At 39.2% G+C, this 22,228-nt stretch overlaps 1 protein-coding gene across 1 annotated transcript in view; it reads right to left on the reverse strand.

Moving 5' to 3' along the window:
• XKR4 (XK related 4) overlaps positions 1-22,228 on the reverse strand; it is a 135,812-nt gene that overhangs the window by 24,894 nt on the left and 88,690 nt on the right. The window contains exon 2 of the mRNA XM_083451091.1: positions 15,979-16,178. Coding sequence (XP_083307217.1) covers positions 15,979-16,178 — 200 coding nt within the window. The remainder of the gene's footprint in view (positions 1-15,978; positions 16,179-22,228) is intronic.

Raw genomic sequence — 22,228 nt, forward strand, 5'->3', positions numbered from 1 at the left:
GAAAATTATTTCTATGTGCATGAAAGTTAACCAAGTTGGGCTATGGTCTAAAATAAAGTGAGGAAAGTATTAGTACTTTAATATAATCCATTTCCCCCCCTGGGCAAAATTGTTATATACATTACCCACTAGATGGCACTGCGGAACAGTTTAATTGATAGGTTCATTTGTGGGCTAAGGACATTTTTTGTTTCTATATTATTAGTCCTTAAAAATTTGTTAACAGCTTAGTCATATCCAATGGACAGATCTAAATGAGTAGGGCAAAATTGTTGATGAAGTGCCTTTGAAGTCATAAGATCAAGCTAATCACAGCACTTTGTCAGTAAGGATTTTTGGCAGGTGTCAGATCTACCTGTGGAAGTAGGAAAAACTGGTGATGAGGTAATCATGCAGGATGGGAGTAATCAGAATCTATCAATGCCTGATTCAGGATCATTCCATATACAGACGTAAATCAGAAAGCTGAACTGAATCTGTTCCAGAAGTCCATTCGACTTCTGAAATGTTTGACTTCCAAAGTGCGGCTTCTGATTGGCTGCAGGAAGCATTCCGAAAGAATGTTTGAAAACCAGATCACTCACTTCCAGTTATCGATTGTTTGGGAGCCAGAACGTTTTACTTCCAAGATGTTTGGGAGCAGAGATATGACTATACAAGTAAACAAAGAACATGCTCTGTGTGATAGTATATTGAAATTGGACATTCAAAAACAGTCCATGCATTCCAAAGCCATATTATATATATATATGCGTCAACCAAATGACCTGGAATGGATTGATATGTCTCTATCTCTCTGTCTCCCTATCCATCCATCACTTTTATCCTGCACTTATTGTTCCAGAAGGTTAAAGACAGCTAACTGTGCTTCCAGTGAAAGCAATGAGAATACAATAAGAACAATACAGCACAAATAACCAGAAGAGGAAACAGCACAGCATGACATCAGAACCTTAAGGAGGGGAGCATACAAAATACTTACTTTACTGTAAGTATGCTAATAATTTCTTATTTTCTGAAACATGATTAGGAAAGCAAAAGCACAACACTCCCATTCCACTAATCTATATGCTTCTTAATAAGCAGAGTGCACTAATTTTCACACCTTCCTCCATGCCTGGCTCATATCTTTACTATGTGGACACCCACTAAGGAATTCCCCTAAGTGAAATTCTACTGGAACTTTACGTTCAGCCTAACATTCAATCAGTCCTCAAAGCAGAGCTCAATATGTACAAGGCATCACAAATATGCCACATACATCCCTAACATATAATCATGATTTTGTCTGTACAAAAGCACAAATGGATATTGCACTGGTGGGTAGTTAGGGCACATCCAACTTTCATTTTGTGTCATGTTTCTAGGTACAGGTGCAGATGGGCTTTAAAGCTCCATGTCTGATCTGATCAGGGTTTGGGGTTTTTTTGTCCTGGCATTTTCCACAAGAAAACTCGCATTTTGCTTGCTCCAATTCAGCAGTAAAACATGGGTTTTCCTGGGGAAAGTGCTGTGGCGAAGAGGACTCACTTAGACATGGAGCTTAAAAGCCCAGACCTGTGCCTAATTTCATTGCACCAGTCATTAGGTATAGCAGAATACTGCAGTGTGCATGAGCTCCCAATAATTTTTCTCCATTCGTTTTGCTTATAAATGCCCACTACATTATACAATGCTTTCCCCTCTAGTTGTGACATAACTGAGATCTCTTTTAGTTCCACAACCAAATGCTGCATTTCTTTCCTACTCATTTATCAGGATGATCAGGAATATTAATTTTAAGCAGGTAAAAAAAATTGTAAGCAGGTAAAACTAACCTAGATTTATTTCAAGGACCGTGAAAGATCCTGCCTTTCGTTTACCAATTCATAACTATTTTTAGCAACAAATCTGGAACAGACTATTTCACACCATAGCTTTACTTGGTATTAATACTTTCCTTTTGTTTTGTTTTTAAAATCTGTCTGGAGGCAAGAGCTCATCAAACTGTTCACTAAAAGCTGCAGAAAACTGTAAGCAGAAAAAGTGCAAATGTATGGACGTGATGGTGGAAATATGAACTACTGTGTTCTATTTATTTTTTAAAAAATACCTTTAAGCAACTTTTCATTTAAAAATCACAAATTGGTGTAATAAAAATGCAGTAAAACCAAGATTTCTATAATAATAATAATAAAAACAAACAGATTAAGAGCAGGCTGGTTTAAATTGCCAGCTAAGCCTTGAAAGTGAGAATGAGCAATTGTGGGTCAAGTCAGGCAAGTCTCATTGCTGACCTCTTTTAAATGAGATATAAAGGCATACGTTTTCAGAAAAATCTTTGAGGGTTAAAATGTGAGGTGGGCTCTTTGGGCATGTGTCCAATGATAGTTTTAGCCTGTTAATTTGTCTGATTGCAATGAGATTTCATTGCTGTATTTCACAGGTTATTTTACACCTTTGTGTATAAAAATGCTTATATACTGCAATTTTGTAACAAAAATGTAAAAGCGGTATACACACACATAAACACAGTAAACCACATAAAAACGAACATCACAGGTCATCAGGGAACTGTACAATTTTATTTTAATTGTCTGCACAAGATTGTCAGCAAATAAAAGTTTTCAGCAAGTATTTGCAAACAAATGCTAACAATGTTTGCTGAATGTTTACTGGAAGAGCATTCTACAAGATACTCAATAACACTGAAGGCTTAGTTTCATGTTGGTATCAGATGAACCTTACCAGGTTGGGAAACAACCATAGTTGATCTCAGTTATCGAGGTAGGATACAAAGGTTCTGGTGGTACAATCAGCGCTTTGTAAATTAATACAAGAACCTTGATCCAGGTTTGGTTGCAGGTGGGCAGCTAGTGCTGATATTAAGGATATATTTTAGTGACTATACATCACTTTGTGATGTGACTATTCTGAAAAGCCTTATAAATTAATAAATGATAAATATGAAATTATGCTGCTACTTTTATTTGGTATGATGTATTTGGCCTGTGATTTATTTATGTGTTTGTTTTTTTAAAATAGTCAAATGTTTTATTCCACTTCAAAGACTTCCCTAAGTGTGCTATTACGGCAAAATCACAGAAAGCCATCAAAATACTTGTTTTCCATTCAGGATTCCAGAATGGTTCGTATTAGCAATTTTCTGTCCGGATTTAAAGGAAGATGCTGTGTTCACTAACAAGCAAAGAGAACATTTTGTGCAGTATTATTCAATTCACTATCCCTGCATCCCTCATTTTGCTCAAAGCTCTTGAGTAAAAATTGCTCCAAACTGGACAAAAGATAAAATGGGGGAGGACGATAAGGCAAACATGTATGTGTGCATCAAGTCCTATTGCCTAAAACAAAACAAACTATGAACACCTCAAATTGTTGCATAAGCAAAGCAGAAAACAGCAAACAGAAGGAAGAAGTGAATTGACCAATATATGCGAGGGGCCAGTTCCAATCCTACTTTTAAAAGATGATGGATTCTTGCTAATTGTACTTGCGACCTACAGATCAACCAGATCTGCTGAGATGAGTCTGAATTAGGCAGATCTTGGGCTTTCTCAGCTCAGCGAGGGCTCAGCTGGCAGAACTTACACCAGCATAAGTCCCCCCCAAAGGGCATTCTAGGAACATGGTGGGATGGAGCAAGGAGAGATTTACACTTATTCTAAACCCTGTTCAGCTCAGTCACGTGGCCAAGGTGGGGGTGGGGACAGGGCAGCAATGTCCTCATTTTTTAAAGGCTCCTAGCCATATGAAATAACCTTGATTCTTATCATGGCAGAGAAGTGAATAGAAACCTACATGCTCTGGATAAAACATAGCAACCACCTTGGAACCTTTCCCTGTATTTCTGTCTTATTTTGCTTTTGAAAATGTTTCTGTGGGTCTTTGGACTGAAATAAAAAATGTGTGTGAGAGAGCAGTGAATAGATAAGTCTCTCCTTCCCACATGCTGTCTTCCTAGTAAGGTTCAGGCTCTCATGTACCTGTAACTATTTCAGGAAAAACAAGATATGTAGATGCATGCTTCATATTAAGTAAATACCTAGGCTGGCTCTCTGTTGAACAAAAAACTGGTGTCTTGCAGTCAAAATGAGCCATGAAATGTGCTCCGGCTTTGTTACTTCACGGTACTAGCGAGAAAAGAAGCTACAGCATATTTTATTGTAGTTTGTGCACTCTGCATTTCAATGTCTATTTAAATCCTCTTGTTGTTTTAGTTTAGCAAGAAAACAACAAAAACCTTTAACCAAGGAAAATTAATTCTGCTCCATGGGACCAAAACTGAGATTCAAGACTTTCAGTTAATTTTAATTTATATTCTTGAATGAAACCCTGAACCTGACTGTGACTGTGGATAATACAGCTTAGAACAATGAAGAGATATGACTTAATGCTGTGAACAGAGGTGTGTGGTTTTTTTAAGTGTTATTAAAGGTGCAATCTGTCCCTGCAAACCACTAAATAAAGAACCTGTGGAGAAATTTAATTAGGATTTAGGGTAGTACTTTTCTGTGATCTGAGATATTAAATTAGAAAACAGGGCCTGGTTCAGATGTACATCACTTGGCCTGATAAATCGAGATAAGAACAAACTTTCTGCCCCAATGCATAAGTTTCCTTCTCCTCCCTTCTCAGCATGTTGTGATTAATGCCCTCTTCGCACCCACAAAATATGCTCCAGAGAGTAGGCGTTGTCTTCAGAGCAGATTTTGATGGCATGCAGGGAGAAGAGAGGAAGGTGGAGTCCCATTACATGAGTGGAAAGCCACTGATGCAATGTTGGATGCAACCTTTTACTTTTCTATTATTTCAGCCTTTGAACTCATCTCTGTTCCTCAAATTAGTCATTTTTAAAAAAAATAAATTGATAAACAGCACTACAGCATACACAATAGAGATATGCTACCTACTTCTTCCTCCTACTCTCAGTCTCAGCCAATTTACATATAGACTATATACTGCAACATTGTGTAAGAACTGAATTCTGCACAAACACTAAAATGTGGTACATTAAGTGATTTACAGTGGTACCTCTGGTTACATACTTAATTCGTTCCGGAGGTTCGTTCTTAACCTGAAACTGTTCTTAACCTGAAGCACCACTTTAGCTAATGGGGCCTCCCACTGCTGCCACGCTATTTCTATTTCTCATCCTGAAGCAAAGTTCTTAACCCGAGGTAATATTTCTGTAACTCGAAGTACCACTGTATTCGATAAGGCTTCAGCGGTGATCATTTGTAATACTAATGCTTGATGTAGGTGCTATACTAAGCTAAAACTATAAATCATCACTTTACAGCTTATAGCCAAGAGCTAATTTACATGGTAACACTTGTGGGTAGGTGCAAATGAGTATGTATGCAAGTCACGAAGAGGAATGACTAAAGATAAGATGCATTAGCTATTCAATTATCACCATACATTTGAAGAGAAGTGTCGTGCTCTGTAGGGCTAATACTATAACAATTCTGCATTCTGGCAGCCAGCCACTATTGGATTTTCTATATCTTCAGAAGGTGGAGATTCTTTGTACTTGCTATAGATCACATTAATTAAGAGATTAATATTGGCCAATATTGAGCGGGACATAAAGGTAAAGGTAAAGGGACCCCTTACAGTCAAGTCCAGTTGTGAATGAGCTCCCGTTGCTCTGTTCCTGCTCCTGCCAACCTAGCAGTTCGAAAGCACATCAAAGTGCAAGTAGATAAATAGGTACCGCTCCGGCAGGAAGGTAAACGGCATTTCCATGCGCTGCTCTGGTTCGCCAGAAGTGGCTTAGTCATGCTGGCCACATGACTAAGACTATGACTATTGGCTCCCTCGAGCTCCCATAAAGCGAGATGAGCGCCGCAACCCCAGAGTCGGCCACGACTGGACCTAATGGTCAGGGGTCCCTTTACCTTTACCTTTACTGCACACATATAAGAAGGGTTGTTAATCAGCATTACAGCACTTTGCAAAACAGGCATTGATCAGACCAATGACTTATCTATTGCAGTGACCTTGCTAGTAGCCATTAGTACTAGATGTCACAAATAATGTTGCAATAACATAGATTGACTAAATTTGAGAGAAATCCAGTATAGTGTATACTGGCCAAATGCTGTGACACTCCAGGGAATAGCTGATGAAAGAAAAATTGTCTCTCCAACTCATATTTCTTAATTCCATTGTCATACTCTGCTTGGTTCTCTGTTATGATTGTCCATTCCTAACATAATAGTATTTCAGAGATAAGAAACTATAATACTAAGATTATCAAGCTTCATGGGTATGTTACTATATGGAGGAAATAGTCTCTCTCTCATTTCTTAACTTGCTATTTTTTGGTTTAATGAAATGGCCTTTTCTTTTTCTTTACTTACTTAAAAGCAGAACAAACATCCCATGGTTTTTATTCTGTATTATCATTTTTGTCAACTGAAGCCTTGTGCTCTTTTTTATTGATCTCCATCATAAAGGTTCTCGAGTTTCTTACTGGGGTTTTCCTAGCCATATTCAGCTTCCACCCTTAGATCACTTGATCCTTGAATGAATGATATACAGCAGGGTATTATCTTTGTAAGAAGACTGTGACAGAAAACATTTTCTGCTGATTGAAACAGAAGCTATATTTTCTCCTTTTCTTCTGAATGCACAAGCTTTTTAAAAAAATGGATTGCAAGCCTCAAAACCTCTGTTTCCTCAATCACCATCTAGAAGTGATTTTTAAAAAAACAAAAACAAAACAGATGTTAGAAGTAATTGAAAACTAGCTGGGAATTAAAACGCTGACAAAACCATATCCTTGGCAGCACTTAGCACAGCCTGTTGTATTGCAATCAGCTCCATATTGTAAGCTTTGCCTATGAATCTCTTTGATTTTAAGCTAAAAAAATGTTTAGATATCAATTCAATTCTATCCATTATGTGTCCTCTGAACTCCCATCTGGAGCCGATGCATAAAGAGCCTGAAAAGATTATTCTTCCTTCACTTACGTAATTGTAAATCTGAAGTACTGCCACTGCATTAAATACAGCTACACTATGCTAACCAGGTGCAAGAATATGCAAAGGACTTAGCAACATGGCTCCATCATGGCTCAGAGTCCCTCTTTACCTTTTGCTTTCGAAGACTTTACTGTGGTGCAAATTCCTAGTGGATGCAAAATTAAATTTATTTTTTAAAAAACAAACTGCAATGGACTCTTATACCTGTCTTAGTACATTCTAATAGTACATGTCTCTAATACCTGTCTTAGTACATTCTAAAGCATTATCCCATGTTAAGGGAGGCAAATTACCAAATTGCACTGAACAGATACATGATAGAGACTGTAAAGGCAGAAAGTGGCTTGTGGACATGCTGCTGGCAAATCTGATATCCGTTATGGGATACAGACATCACTGGGCTTTTCTCATGCAAAGATGGGAAGGGGTGCATTTTTCCTCAGCTGCATTCAAAGACACTTGTTGGCTTAGTAGGGCATGAGGCTTCTCCTCCTCTCTCTCACACCACTTCGCAGAGGTGGCCATTTGCTGCTTTCGGCCCCAGCTGATCAGCCAGAGGGCATGCTAGCTGGAATTACAATCGCTGAGAACATTCTGTAATAAAAGATGCCATTCTCAATGTCCTCTTAACTTCCAAGTCATTTGGCCTGCTTTCTCTCTTCCTGGCAGCAGAGACAGTAAAAAGTACTGATACCTTTCCTGGTAGTTATTTTTAGTACCAATAAAGCAGAAGCAGTAAAATAAAAAAGTATGTTATCTCCAGTCAGAGAAAAAGCAGCGACTTGAATAAGGTCATTGGTTGGTAAAAGGTCAAACCAACTGTAAAACATTTGAACTTCCACTTTTGTTTGTCTTCCATGCATTTTTTTAAAAAAATAAACAAAAATAGCTTCACTTTAGAAATAGGAACTTCAACAGGGGAGACCATGTAGATTCCACGTACGATGGTCACCTTACAACAATGGAAACTAGTTGGACTGGCAAAAGGAAGCTGTGATATGGGCAATTCTTATTTATTTAAAGTATTTCTATCCCTAATTTTGGGGATGCGGGTGGTGCTGTGGGTTAAACCACACAGCCTAGGACTTGTTGATCAGAAGGTCGGTGGTTCGAATCCCCGCGATGGGGTGAGCCCCTGTTGCTCTGTCCCTGCTCCTGCCAACCTAGCAGTTCGAAAGCACGTCAACGTGCAAGTAGATAAATAGGTACCACTCCAGTGGGAAGGTAAACGGCGTTTCCGTGTGCTGCTCTGGTTCACTAGAAGCGGCTTAGTCATGCTGGCCACATGACCTGGAAGCTGTATGCCGGCTCCCTCAGCCAATAAAGCGAGATGAGCGCCGCAACCCCAGAGTCGGCCATGACTGGACCTAATGGTCAGGGGTCCCTTTACCTTTATCCCTAATTTTACTATGAGGCAAGGAATGATGGTGACTCCAGGCATAAGATTTCGGGCACCACTTATGCAAGCAGGTTTTGCTTTGTGTTGGTTCTCCCTCCTTCAATCCCTCTCATCCTTTCAACCCTTCCTAAATTCTATCCAGTTTTCACTTAAGTAATTCAGGGATGGATGTGGAGGGCTTTGAGGGATAGGAAGGCTGGCAAGGATGTTGCGGGGGAAGCTGGCAATTTTTCTCTAGCTCAGATTTTGATCAGAGCTGGAGAAGAATCTGGAAGCTTTAAAAGCTCACCTGTCATTTGAGTCAGACTTTTGGAATTCCACAAAGTCCGTTCTTAACCTGAAACTGTTCTTAACCTGAGGTACCACTTTAGCTAATGGGGCCTCCCACTGCTGCTGCGCCGCTGCCGCATGATTTCTGTTCTCATTCTGAAGCATTGTTCTTAACCTGAGGTACTATTTCTGGGTTAGCGGAGTCTATAACCTGAAGCGTATGTAACCAGAGGTAACACTGTACTTAAATTAATAACTTTCTACTCCATCCTTCATCTGATGATCACAGGGCTGTTTACAATATAAAACAGAAAAATGCATACAAGCAAAAACAATAATGCCCACACAGTTTAAAAGATAATAGATTATTTAATTACCAAAAGGCCTAGGAGAAGAGGAATGTTTTCACCTGAAGCCAAAGGCACTAGGCAAGTTTCCCTGAAGAGAGCTTTCCAAATTCTTTGGACATAATAGTTTTTGATTGCAAAGAAGTCCCAGTTGCACTAGGATTTGTGTTTAACCTTAGACTTTCATCACTTTGTAGGTTACTCCACAAAAAAAGAAAACTGTCTTTCTTTAACCATCCCTCCTTTTATTTATTCAAGTGTCCTGTAGCTAAAATCTCTTATTTCATTTTGGGTTGTCCCAAGCAAGTTTCTGCTTATTATTATTTTAGGACCATTCCTGTTATTTATACAAACTATAAAAGCAAACAAACACCAAGCATTTATCCCATTGAGGCAATGAAATAATTCTAAATCTACTGCAGCTTGGAAGTGTTTGCAGGGCAATAAGGTGAGCAATGACTTAGTAACCACTAAAGGTAAAGGTGAGATCAATAAGCAACATTTTTCAGGTCCTTTGTGTGCCAATCTTCCTGTCAGCTTATTTAATGGACAGCAAGACAGAAGGGCTTTGCTATAACTCCCATTTACGATATATAATTCACCAATACACATTTTCAATATTGCATTGTTTGTCATGAAGTTTGAATAGAGAATAAATAACCACTTCATTAACTGATCTTTTAGTTTATGCATGGTGAACAGATTGTTAAGGACAGAGACAGCAGGAGGGGGAAGCACAGAAGAGGTAAAAGTAGGTGACTCATAAGAATAACTTGGATAGTGTTCTCATGCTATGTATAGGGAACCAAGCGATTTTGCTGAAGCTTGGAAATATCAGGAATATCAGCAATGAAAAGCTAGAGGGAAACTCCCTTGTCCCGGAAAATTGTCTTCTGTTTATAACTTAAACCAAGAGAATTATTATTGATGTGTGAATTGTGAATCCTTATCATTGTAAAAGCCGCTGCTTATTTTTTCTTGAATTCGTTGATATCTGTGGTTCTTTTTCTAAAACTTTTTTTAACAACATTGTATTGTTTTATGAATCTTTCTGTTGTTCTCTTTGAACACTAATACATAGAAAAATAAGATATAAATGTATTGACAAACAAATCATTATGAGTACAGTAGTACTTTGGTTTTCGAACGTAATCCATTCCAGAAGTTCTGAAACGCTCGAAAACTGAAAACTCAATAGCCAACAGCTAGGCCTCAGGATCTTGCACTCAGTAGAAGCCATGTGGCATGTTTGACAACCAAGCATTTACTTCTGTGTTTACGGCATTCAAAAACCAAAATGTTTGTCAACAGAGATGTGCAAAAGCCGAGGTACCACTCTACATTGTCTATTTTTTGCTAGTGTGATCTGCATTATTCAGACAGCACAAAAACATGGTGCGTGCTAATCGATTGCTGCAATTTACTTGAACTTTTAAAAACAGGTATGCAAAGTACACAACAATAATCTGGCTCTGAGTCTGGGGATTCTCAGATTAGAAAAACTCATATTCACAAAGTGCAGGATATACATCATGTAAATGTAACCTTTACAAAACATGTAGATGCATAGAGCTACAAAACATGTAGTTCTCCTCCCCAATGACGCTGCCTTGACTGCATACTCTGAAAGGGCAATGAATCTCAAATGTGGATATCCTTTAAGAAACATTTGTGGTTGGATGTGGCTTAGGTTGCATTCTGCTTCAACTCTAATTAACTGTTCATAAACAAAATACAATGCAAACTGCTTAACTACAAGTATTAGCAACATAGGAATCTGCCAAATTAGGAACACAGGAAGCTGTGCAAGAAGTCAGATAATTGAGCTCAATGCTGTCAATGTACTAACTAGCAGTGGTTCTCTAGCATTTCTCTCAGTCCTACCTGGATATGCAAGGGTTTGAACCTTGGGATCATTAACATGCACAGCATGGGTTTTTATCACTGAGTCAAAGGAAGGGTTAGCCCTGTTTTAAATCATGCTCATGAACATTTGAGGAAAGGCAGTTGTTTCTTCGCAATAAAGCTTACCAATTACAATTTTTCACTTTTCCTCTCCTATTTTTTTTAATGACAAAATGTATGAAGACTAAACATAATAACAATGGGAAAATATATACTCAGAATATATTTTCAGACTATAACCCCAGAAGATATGAAGGATGCAAGAAACAGTAACCCCAAAAGCAATGAAAACATTGTTCCAGTTTATGAATTATATTTCTTTTGTCTCAGTGACTGCCAAATAGACAGATCTGCAGAAATTCTGATTAATCCAGAGCTGTCATTTAAACAAGATGAGAAAGATGTTTTATTATGTCTCTTCTTCATGTACATTCTTCAAGCACAAGAGGCTACAAAGACCAATGAATCTGATCACAGCATGGTTCAATATCTGTTCACGCCTGGCAGTTTTTGAGCTTCTCTGCTAAAAACATATTTGAGAAACCTCTAATTTTTAGCTGGATAGGTTCCAGATCTTAAACCAAGCTGTTCTTGGTTCGAGTCCTATGGTAAGTAGCTGAGGCCAAACTTTAGCATGCACATCTTTAAGTTTCTTCTGGAAAAGAAAAGGCTTTGATTCTGTAAAAGATCATCTGGTGTAACAGGGGCAAATTGGTGCAATGGTCATACCAGCAAGGTCTGTGCCAGTTTCAGAATGTTTAATGGTTTCAAAGGTTGTTGTTTAGTCGTTTAGTCGTGTCCGACTCTTCGTGACCCCATGGACCAGAGCACGCCAGGCACTTCTGTCTTCCACTGCCTCCCACAGTTTGGTCAAACTCATGTTGGTAAACTCATGCTGGTTTCAAAGGTACAAAGTTCCAATTCAGGCAATCCTCCTGTGCATGGTATCCAATTACAGTGAGCTTTTGGTGATTAGGATATGCATGCCAGCCCCAGGCCCAACTTTCCTGTGTATGCAATTCCTATCCACTTAACCCTTGGCTTTCCAATATTGAACAGGAAGTTCTTAACAGTGTGTTCAGGTGTTTGCATTTGTAAGCCTCTCCATGAATGGGAACTCTTGTTAACACAGGGTTCCAAATAATGGAAGCTTGTTAGTATGTTCGTTCAAACATGAGTAGAATTCTCTTTCAGATCTTCCCACTCAACTTGGGGAGGAGCAAGGAGGGACAGCACACATGGAGAAACTGATGAATGACACCTGAACAAGGCTACTATCAAGCTATGAAATTCAGCTCCGTGTTAAGTATTTTAACCAATCTTTCTAAATTTAAACTTGTTAAATAAGAAGCCAAACCAAGCCTGGAACCTTACTGACCCATCTGTCTTTAAAAAGTGAATGTTCTGCCTTCTCAGAAGCTCACTATTATTGGCATTTAATCATTTATGACAGATGGAACTGAAAACATCACGACTGAGGCAACAGGTAGAAGAAATAACCAGGCACACAGGAACTATGATACCAAAAACAAGCCACCAAGACTAGTGGGAACAAAATATCTGTATATTATTACTATTATTGAAGCAAATGTGGCTTAAAGGGTTTTTTAAATATATTTGTAGCAGTAGCACTTTGGTTCAGAAAAGATGTCAATTCTTACAAATTTCATAGGATAAAAAGGTGGCACTGCATAATTTTATCCCTGCTTACTCAGAAGTACCGTATTTTTCGCCCTATAGGATGCACTTTCCCCCCTCTAAAAATGAAGGGGAAATCTGTGTGCATCCTATGGGGTGAATGCAGGCTTTCGCTGAAGCTTGGAGAGCGAGAGGGGTCGGTGCGCACTGACCCCTCTTGCTCTCCAGGCTTCAGGAAGCTATCCGCAAGCCTGGGGAGCCCGTGGGAGCTCCCGCAGGGCTCCCTAGGCTGCGGATAGCAGCCTGCCGCCCGGCACGCAGGGCACCCTGAAGCAGAGCGCCCAGCGCACCGGGCAGACATCGGCCAGCCCCACAAGCTCGGGGGACAGCGGGGAGGCGCAGCGCCGCCATCCCGCTGTTCCTTGACCTGGTTTTGGGGGGGAAATAAAGGGGGGAAATTCCTTTATTTCCCCCCCAAAAAACCAGGTGCGTCCTATGGGATGGAGTGTCCTATGGGACGAAAAATACGGTATGTCACATTGAGATTTAGAAAATTGTTTTGGATTTTTAAAATTATTCTCAGCTTCATTCAAGAGACTGAAGCTGTGTGAGACAAGGTGAACACCATATACAGTAGCCAGTAAAATGTATTATTTTCTCAACTAGTTTCAATTTCATTATAAAACAATCCCATTGTTATTTACCTGCATCATAAATGTATTGTTTATGTGGTAAATAATTGTGTTCAGAGACTCTGACATATCACATCTGCTTGATAACTAGTCTTCTCAGCAGCAGAGAACAAATTGCTAAATAAGTATTGTCATGCCACTAGCTTCTGAAGAAAATTAAAATGATGTGTATTGATCACGGAAACAATAAGCATAGCAAAGATGCCACCCCCCAAATTGACAGTTCACTGTGAAGAAACGTAACAGGCTATGCTGTGGGATTTAAAAATAAAATCAGCTGTAGCAAAGCACAGCTGTGAGAAATTAAGTACCATTTATGCAGCCCTATGATGTTTCTGTAAGCCGCCCCTCCTAAATGTTACATTATCTGAGGAACTGCACTGAATCATCATTATGCTCAATTCTTGAGTAGAAGTTTGCTAGCAGCAGAATTTTTCACAACTTTTGCCTTAAAAAAAAAAAAAAAAGGATTGAAGTTAGTTTTTAAAATCTTTGGCACTCCATTCCCCCCATCCCAGTATTTGTTATATTTACTACTTCCTATTCACTAACATATTAGATTCTCATTCCTCTGCAGAGAGTGCTCTCAGAGAGTGTTTTTTATTGGAAGGTGTATTCCTTCCAATATTTTCTGCTGCCTTGTGTGGCACCTAAAATGAACTTACAGAATCTGATTCACAAAGAAACAACCTACATGCAAATCCACCTACATACAAATCTTTGGTGGTTTAAGTTTTTTACTCACTGATATCATTTGGCATAATTAATGGCAACCCAAACATAATAACCCAACGAGCCATTATAAGCAACTTATTATGGATGGAAATGTATCGATTTGAGAGTGTTTGTGTATTCATTTAAAATAGAAAAGATTATCATGTATGCATTATCACCTATATGAATATGAAGCCCAGCCAGATGGCCTGGGAATCATAATCATAATTATAATGTGGTTAGTCTACCTGTAAGATTTACCAAGTTTTTAGCAAAACTAAAGTAGCTCACATTCAAAAGATATCTGAAGCAACTTGACATGCAGAAGTTGTTGGGTTTTTTTTAATGGGGGGGGGGAATTATGTTGATATGCATGGCTATCAGAAATATTGCTAGAATGGAGCATTATTTTAAATCCAGGAGATCTTTGGAGACTTTTGTTGGAAGCTGCCCAGAGTGGCTGGGGAAACCCAGCCAGAAGGGCAGGGTATAAATAAGTTGCTGCTGCTGCTGCTGCTGCTGCTGCTGTTGTTGTTGTTGTTGTTGTCATTAAAAATAGTTCAAGTAGAAGGCTTGGAACAATTTTAAGGGGAATTTATGTCCCATTCTGAAAGAAAAGTGTGTAGTGTCATGTATATCAGTCTTTTCCTGTACAAGGCACTGGCATACAATTAGTAATATGTATGTTCATTAAGAAGTCTTTCTTAAAAGGACAATTATTAAGGATATCCTAGAACAAAACGATTCACAGAATAAAGGTGAAGGAACTGGTCTATAGTATTGCCAGGGTACATCACAACTACAAGCATACTGTTTCTGTGGTATAGTGTCTACAGCAAGAATGGCTGCATTTGTAAATCTACTAGACAGAAGAATATACCACTTCAGAATGAGCATATACTGCTTCTAGCCAGCATATGACATTTTGTATTTTATTATGCCCATATTTAAAGAAATGCAATAATGTTACTAAATAAAGTTTTTGAAGATGAGATTTTGGAATTTTATAAAAGGAGATTGTTAGATCAATAGACATTTGGGCTGTACACTGGAGTCAGCTGAGTCCTTAGCCAAAGAGGGTCTATTTTGGAGGGACTTGGAATAGAATGATTTGGTTACAGACAGCCATGAATTGTATATGCAGCCAGGAACCCTGCCTTTAATAAAGTCTAAAAATGGCAGTAAGAATAAACTTTTAATAATGTCTGAAAATGGCCATGAGAATAAGCAATTACAACAGAATGGAATCTAGGTTGAATGTCAAATTCACAGAATCCTTGGTAATATCATGTCATGTGCTTCTTTTGACCTGGCGACACAATGAAAGTTGCAAATTGTTACTAAAGATGGATCCTGGCACTGATGTCACACAGCCTAGTTGGTAAGCAGGCTCTTTGAGTAACTATCAGCAACTATCAGCTTTGGCTCATTTTGGTTAGCCCTCTTTACTAACCCCAATGTTCATCCCATGCTTCCAGCCTGGTAGCATATCTCCAGATGTGCCAATTTTTTTGTTGACCTGGCAGCATCATGTCTTGTTTTGTACTGTGGAAGGCAGCTGACTCTTCAACGTACATGCTACACTGTCTCCTACTTTCACAACACTTAAAAACACAGAATTACAGAACTGTAGAGTTGGAAGGGACCCTGGGGGTCATCAAATCCAACCTGCGTTCATTGATCCAGAATGAAGGTAAAAAAAGCACATTGCCTCTCATGATTACAACATAAAGGCTGCTAGCATTTACCACCCATACATACAGGGAACTGCATTTCTGGTCTGGATTTCCCCTTTAAACCCTGGCCTTTTTGTGTAGGAAAATTGGATTATTTAAGTTTGTTAAATCTAAAACACATTAATAACAGCTTGGCAGAAGCTTGATGTATTTCTCCTTTGCTTTCTTTTAGCCCCCATTAAAAATAAGTTATTCTTTACTTCAGTATATATAGCATTAGGTTGCATATATGCATACAGTTTTATCTGTACATATTAATTAAGACCGATAAATAAATAAATCCTTACCTTGGAGGGCCTGAAGAGTACGTGTCTGTACAACAATGCAGAGCTGAAGGACCAGTTGTGGGGCACTTTCTAGAAATGTAGCAAGCAAATGCAGCATACTCACATCTGCATACTCATAGACCATTTTCCAATAAAAGCGCCATCTGTCACTATCACCACTCCGTCTACTTCGGATACCCAAGTAGATAGTGTGAAAATACCTAAAAAGAAGTGAATGAAAGGTATTTCAAAGGATGGTATTTTTACTCTAATGTAACACTAATAAACTCTCTGCATGCAAGTATTTGTAAATTGTAGATTGCAAAATCTTGGAGAGGGAGCAGACTTCAAGATTAAATTAATATATAATTCAAAATCAGAATAGTTTAGTAAAGCCTTTGACTTAAGCTACCAATGAGAATCAGCCAAAGGAACCCTCTTCTGTACACGCACTGGGAGGAGTCTATTCCCAAAACTAGAAAAAAGATCAAACAAGTGTACACTTTTACAGACCAGTCTCATCACTGAAGTATTATTATAAAAGTTGGCTAGAAAACTCATCAGGTAAATATGAACACTAAAGCACTTTTTAATCCACCAAATACCCAACAACTAGGCTGTAGTCCTAAGCATGTTTTTCTGAGAGTAAGCCCTTTGAATTCAGTGGGGCTTACTTCTGCATAGACATGCATAGGATTGCACTAATGAATATTTTCAATTATTCTGAAACGGCTGTTTGTTTTCTTCTCGGGCTGTAAGGATGTAAACTTCAGTGGGGCAGTAAGGGGGGGGAAAATTGATGTTCTGTTCCCTGTCAGCCAACCTTCCCAGATTCAAGGCTCTGGCAGGGTCCTAGAGCGCTCTGGCCTCTTTCCCAAAGCTGATGAAGTGCTAGGTAGGCTTTGGGAAGGAGGTGGGAACGTGCCCCTTTGGCTCGGCATACTATGCAGGGAAAACCTGTTGCACTGCCCTAAATCACCCATGTGCTCAATATGAATCGGTCTTGTGTAGCCTGGCCCAGAATTAATCTGGAGTTACCAGATCTTTCAATAAATGATTGACATTTAGCTTCTTCACCAAATTATATGCTATGCCTATGAGATGCTCTCTTCAACCTTTTCATAGCAAGATGTTACTAAATAAATATGCTACATAGTAGTAGATAGAGTAGTGGAAAGACAACCTACCTTGCTTTCTTACAAGTCAAGCAAATGGTGTACTATGACCATTTGCTTGATTTGAAATTGCTATGAAGATACAGTTGACTAGAACAACATTTGCATTCTACAGAAAAATAGAAATGTACTGATTTCATGCCTCATACGCTCTGATATTTATGACAGCCACCCAAGTCAAGAGAGGGCAATTGCTTATAATATATAACATATTGAAACATTTATGAAAAGATCAAATATTACTAATGGCTTGTTACAGATACAGGAGACGCTTATTCCAATGTCTAATTTGCTTCCTGCACCAAACAGTACATTAAACAATTTAGCTACACCATAAACAGTTACTCTTTCTACCATCTCATAAGTACAGAGAATAAAAATCTCTACAGCTGGGATTTAAAAATAAAAAGTAAACAGCAATTCAGGTAAGTGGTGTTTTTTTCCAGTTGCCTAGCTACCAGGAAAAAAACCTATGCTGTATTTTTAGCTCAATGGAAGTGACTGTTTAAATAAAGATATATTGTCCTATTTTCTTTCCGAAGTATTTGCTTATTAGCTGTACCTGAATATAAAAGTGTGGGGGAGTTAAAAAATGAACACATCTTATCATAAATAAGTAAATAAATCTATACTAGAGAACCAGTTTTATTGGCATCTTAAACACTTGGTCTTATAACCTTCAATCTAAATTGAGGCTGAAAAAATGTTAGTGTTATATTTAAACAGGAAATGTAGCCATGAAAATGATCTGTGACAAAGAATGACCCAAAATTTGTAGGAGTATCACATTCACAACATTCCTGGCAATTAAGCAACATAGAACTAGACTATGTTTTCTTTCACTATTAAGAAGATTATACTGAAAAAAATAAAAGTTTGTTCTTTGTCTACAACTCATACCACAACCCGACTTTACTGGGCTAAAACTTCTGCAGGCAGAAGTGACCAACTAGAACACGCAAACTTCAGGGTCTGAAAATAATATGTGGAATAAAATTCTAGGATTCTATGACTTCTGGTTTCACAAAAGAGTTATGGTGCTTATAAATTCCACCAAGGCACCAAAGAAAGTATGGAAAAAGTGAGCTACCAGTCTTAACTTCAACACTATGGAAATTGAAGCAAACCAAAAACCCACACATTTGATTTGACTGTCTCACACACTGTTCTCACTGACAGTTTAGCCTTCAGCCCCAATCCTCTTCCTCTGGACATCATTGACACTGGGGTGGAGTGGGGGAGGTGTGTGGCCTGTTGTAAGAACAAGCCTAATGAATCACACCAAAGGCATTTCTAGATGCCTTGCATAATCTTTCTGAAAAACATGTTACCTGTTTGATCAGTTTTGTATTATGTGCTTGGAATCATCTGTGGGGAAATGCTGTGGGTAGGGAGAGCCACTAGGTAGAGTGAGTGGGCAAGACATTTGAAGGAGAAGAGAATCCAGCATTTCAGGTCTGCTTCACCTGATCCTAACATGGTACTCCGAATAATCAAGCTACCCTCCCCCCCATAGGTCTTTTGTTGTTGTTTAGTCGTTCAGTCGTGTCCGACTCTTCATGACCCCATGGACCAGAGCACGCCAGGCACTCCTGTCTTCCACTGCCACCCACAGTTTGGTCAGATTCATGTTTGTAGCTTTGAGAACACTGTCTAACCATCTCGTCCTCTGTCGTCCCCTTCTCCTTGTGCCCTCCATCTTTCCCAACATCAGGGTCTTTTCCAGTGAGTCTTCTCTTCTCATGAGGTGGCCAAAGTATTGGAGCCTCAGCTTCACGATCTGTCCTTCCAGTGAGCACTCAGGGCTGATTTCCTTAAGAATGGATGCGTTTGATCTTCTTGCAGTCCATGGGACTCTCAAGAGTCTCCTCCAGCACCATAATTCAAAAGCGTCAGTTCTTCAGCAATCAGCCTTCTTTATGGTCCAGCTCTCACTTCCATACATCACTACTGGGAAAACCATAGCTTTTACTATACGGACCTTTGTTGGCAAGGTGATGTCTCTACTTTTTAAAATGCTGTCTAGGTTTGTCATTGCTTTCCTCCCAAGAAGCAGGCGTCTCTTAATTTTGTGGCTGCTGTCACCATCTGCAGTGATCATGGAGCCCAAGAAAGTAAAATCTCTCACTGCCTCCATTTCTTCCCCTTCTATTTGCCAGGAGGTGATGGGACCAGTGGCCATGATCTTCGTTTTTTTGATGTTGAGCTTCAGACCATACTTTGCACTCTCCTCTTTCACCCTCAATAAAAGGTTTTTTAATTCCTCCTCACTTTCTGCCATCAAGGTTGTGTCATCTGCATATCTGAGGTTGTTGATATTTCTTCCAGCAATCTTAATTCCGGCTAGGGATTCATCCAGCCCAGCCTTTCGCATGATGAATTCTGCATATAAGTTAAATAAGCAGGGAGACAAAATACAGCCTTGTCGTACTCCTTTCCCGATTTTGAACCAATCAGTTGTTCCATATCCAGTTCTAACTGTAGCTTCTTGTCCCACATAGAGATTTCTCAGGAGACAGATGAGGTGATCAGGCACTCCCATTTCTTTAAGAACTTGCCATAGTTTGCTGTGGTCGACACAGTCAAAGGCTTTTGCATAGTCAATGAAGCAGAAGTAGATATCTTTCTGGAACTCTCTAGCTTTCTCCATAATCCAGTGCATCCATAGGTCTTACAATGCTGCTATTTAATGATCCTGAATGAGGAGACTGACTTTGCTTGTGTCACCAAGATTTGAAAGGACGAAAAAGGTAGAGTTTCCCCCCCAGGCACAGACTTGGGGTTCAGGAAAGGGCTGTTGCTGTTGTTTATAGGGATTTCATCTCCCACTCCAGGCTCCCTATCAGATTGGGTGCACACTTTAAGTATCTGTACCTGGTGCTGAGAACAAGGGACAAGGTAGGGCTGCTGTTGGTGTAGTAATCATCCTGCAAACAGCACACATGATACAAAACAGTAAATGGGGAAAAATGTAACCCAAAATGATGCTGTGCATGACCAAGAGCATGGTCAGAAACAGATAACTTCACCTTCAATGCAGAAGCTTTTAACTGCTAGAACTGTGCCATTTCCCCCTCAGTTTTTAGCCAGACTATATCTCTTACCAATAAATTCTCATTGAATTCCACCCCCCCCCCAATGAATATAAGAAATTATCCTGATGCTATGAAAAACAAAAAAAATGAATGTGTCATAATGGCAGGATGCTGAAAAGGATGCTGAAACTATGCAGCTGCATAAAAATAGGTCTAGTCACTGCCATCATGCAGAAAGTGCCACATTTCATTATGCAGTGGAGGTTACCCGGTGACAGACACACATTATAATACCTAGAAGTGGCCTGCTATATCTAGCTTATAGAATTGGAAATGAATGTGGGCGGGGGGGATATTTTAACTTGCTATAATTATTTCTTGTTTCATTTTACTAGAAATCAGTGCTCTTGGGTTTTCTGTCACCTGAGACCGAAAACCCCAATATCCAAATTTACTAACTAGAAAACCAAGCACTGTCAGTAGCTTGCTGAACCTAGCAGTATGTCATCCATAGAAGAAAGCAGTTGGAGGAGCATAGGTGCAAAGATATACAAAAGAATGGCTCACATGACACTTGCTATCCCCCAGCTCTCAATGTTACTTCACAGAAATATAACCTCCCTACGTTTTGTTGTTAGGTATTAAATAATGAAAAATGTGTTTTAGCGGGAGTGGGTCTGAAGGGTTAGGTTGCATCATTCAATTCAACGATGAATTTGTAAGCTAATGGCATCAGCTATGCTCCACAGAAGATTTACCAGGGAAAACCCTTGAATTTCTACTTGAACAATGAACTGTAAGCTGTTCCTCTGTCTTGTGATGGTAATAAATATTGTATTACTAGACACTCCTTTTAGGCCACATTATCTTTGCAACAGTAGACATCTAGCCATTCATGATTTTATTTGCTAAAATCCACAAGTTTCTACTAAAAGAAAAAGTTCCTGATGTGCTTTCTTAGTATCATGTACTGTTAAATGCTTTTGCAATATCCACAAGTGGATTTAGGAGGATGAGTGACCTGGATCATAGACTCATCTTAAAAGACAGATCTAGAAAGGAGATAATTATCCACAAGAGGAGCCTTGCTCAAGTTCATCAAGTTTGGCCCTAGGATTTTAAGACTGTAGACATGACACAGTGGCTAATGCCAGGATAAACATATGTTCCAAATATATCATCTTTATGGCCTCTGGTTCCACTCTTCCTTAATAGAGGCAGCCCTCACTCAAAGGTGAAGGAAAAACAAGGATGATTGAGGGTAAATCATCCCCCCTGGGGGGAATGGACTTACTCACAGTGAATGCAAGATGCAAGAACCTGGCTCTCACTCCAGCATGGAACGTGGGGGGGGGGGGGCAGGGAGGTGCTGAGTGCAAAAGCACTTAGCCTGGTGAAAACTCTCCAATGCAGGCATTAAGAAGCAGAGGTTCTCCTGTTAATTAGAGCTTAATTGGACTAAAGAAGAGGTGTGTGCTAGAAGAGATGAAATCATAAACTGCAGAACAAGCCAACTGCAAGGACTTTAAGGTTTGAATTTAAGTTAATACTTCATTCGGTGCAAAAGACAGTGGGGAGGAGGGGAGCCTACGGTTTCTTTATTTAAAGTTTTCTTTTCTACATTTATGGTTCAACAACCCTCCTCTGAATATTAGTTCAAATTATATTTGAACAAGTGAGGATGGAAGAAATTGGATTATAAATATGGAATAAAACATGAAAAGGAACTGTGTGTGTAAAAAAAGGGAAAAGAGGGGGAAGCTCTACTTTGCAAAAGGTTTACGATGAAAACTTAGAGCTCACTCTTTCCCATCCTTTATTGTCTATGAACTGAACTGGATAACGCTAAGAGGACTTGAAATTTAATTTAATTGGAAGGGATAACTGGCTGTATATCTTTAGCTGGAAGGAAGGATGAAAGGAGTCTGTGATCTGTCAAGGAATTGATAAGGTTCTTTATTGAGTCATCTGCAGTTCAACAGACTGCTCTTCTTCCCAGCCTGATAGGAAAAATGATGAAAGCAGTTCATATACTGGGACAGAGCGACATTTGCAGCTGTT

This window comes from Podarcis tiliguerta, assembly GCF_965153285.1.
Source record: "Podarcis tiliguerta genome assembly, chromosome: 7".
NCBI classification, from domain to species: Eukaryota; Metazoa; Chordata; class Lepidosauria; order Squamata; family Lacertidae; genus Podarcis; species Podarcis tiliguerta.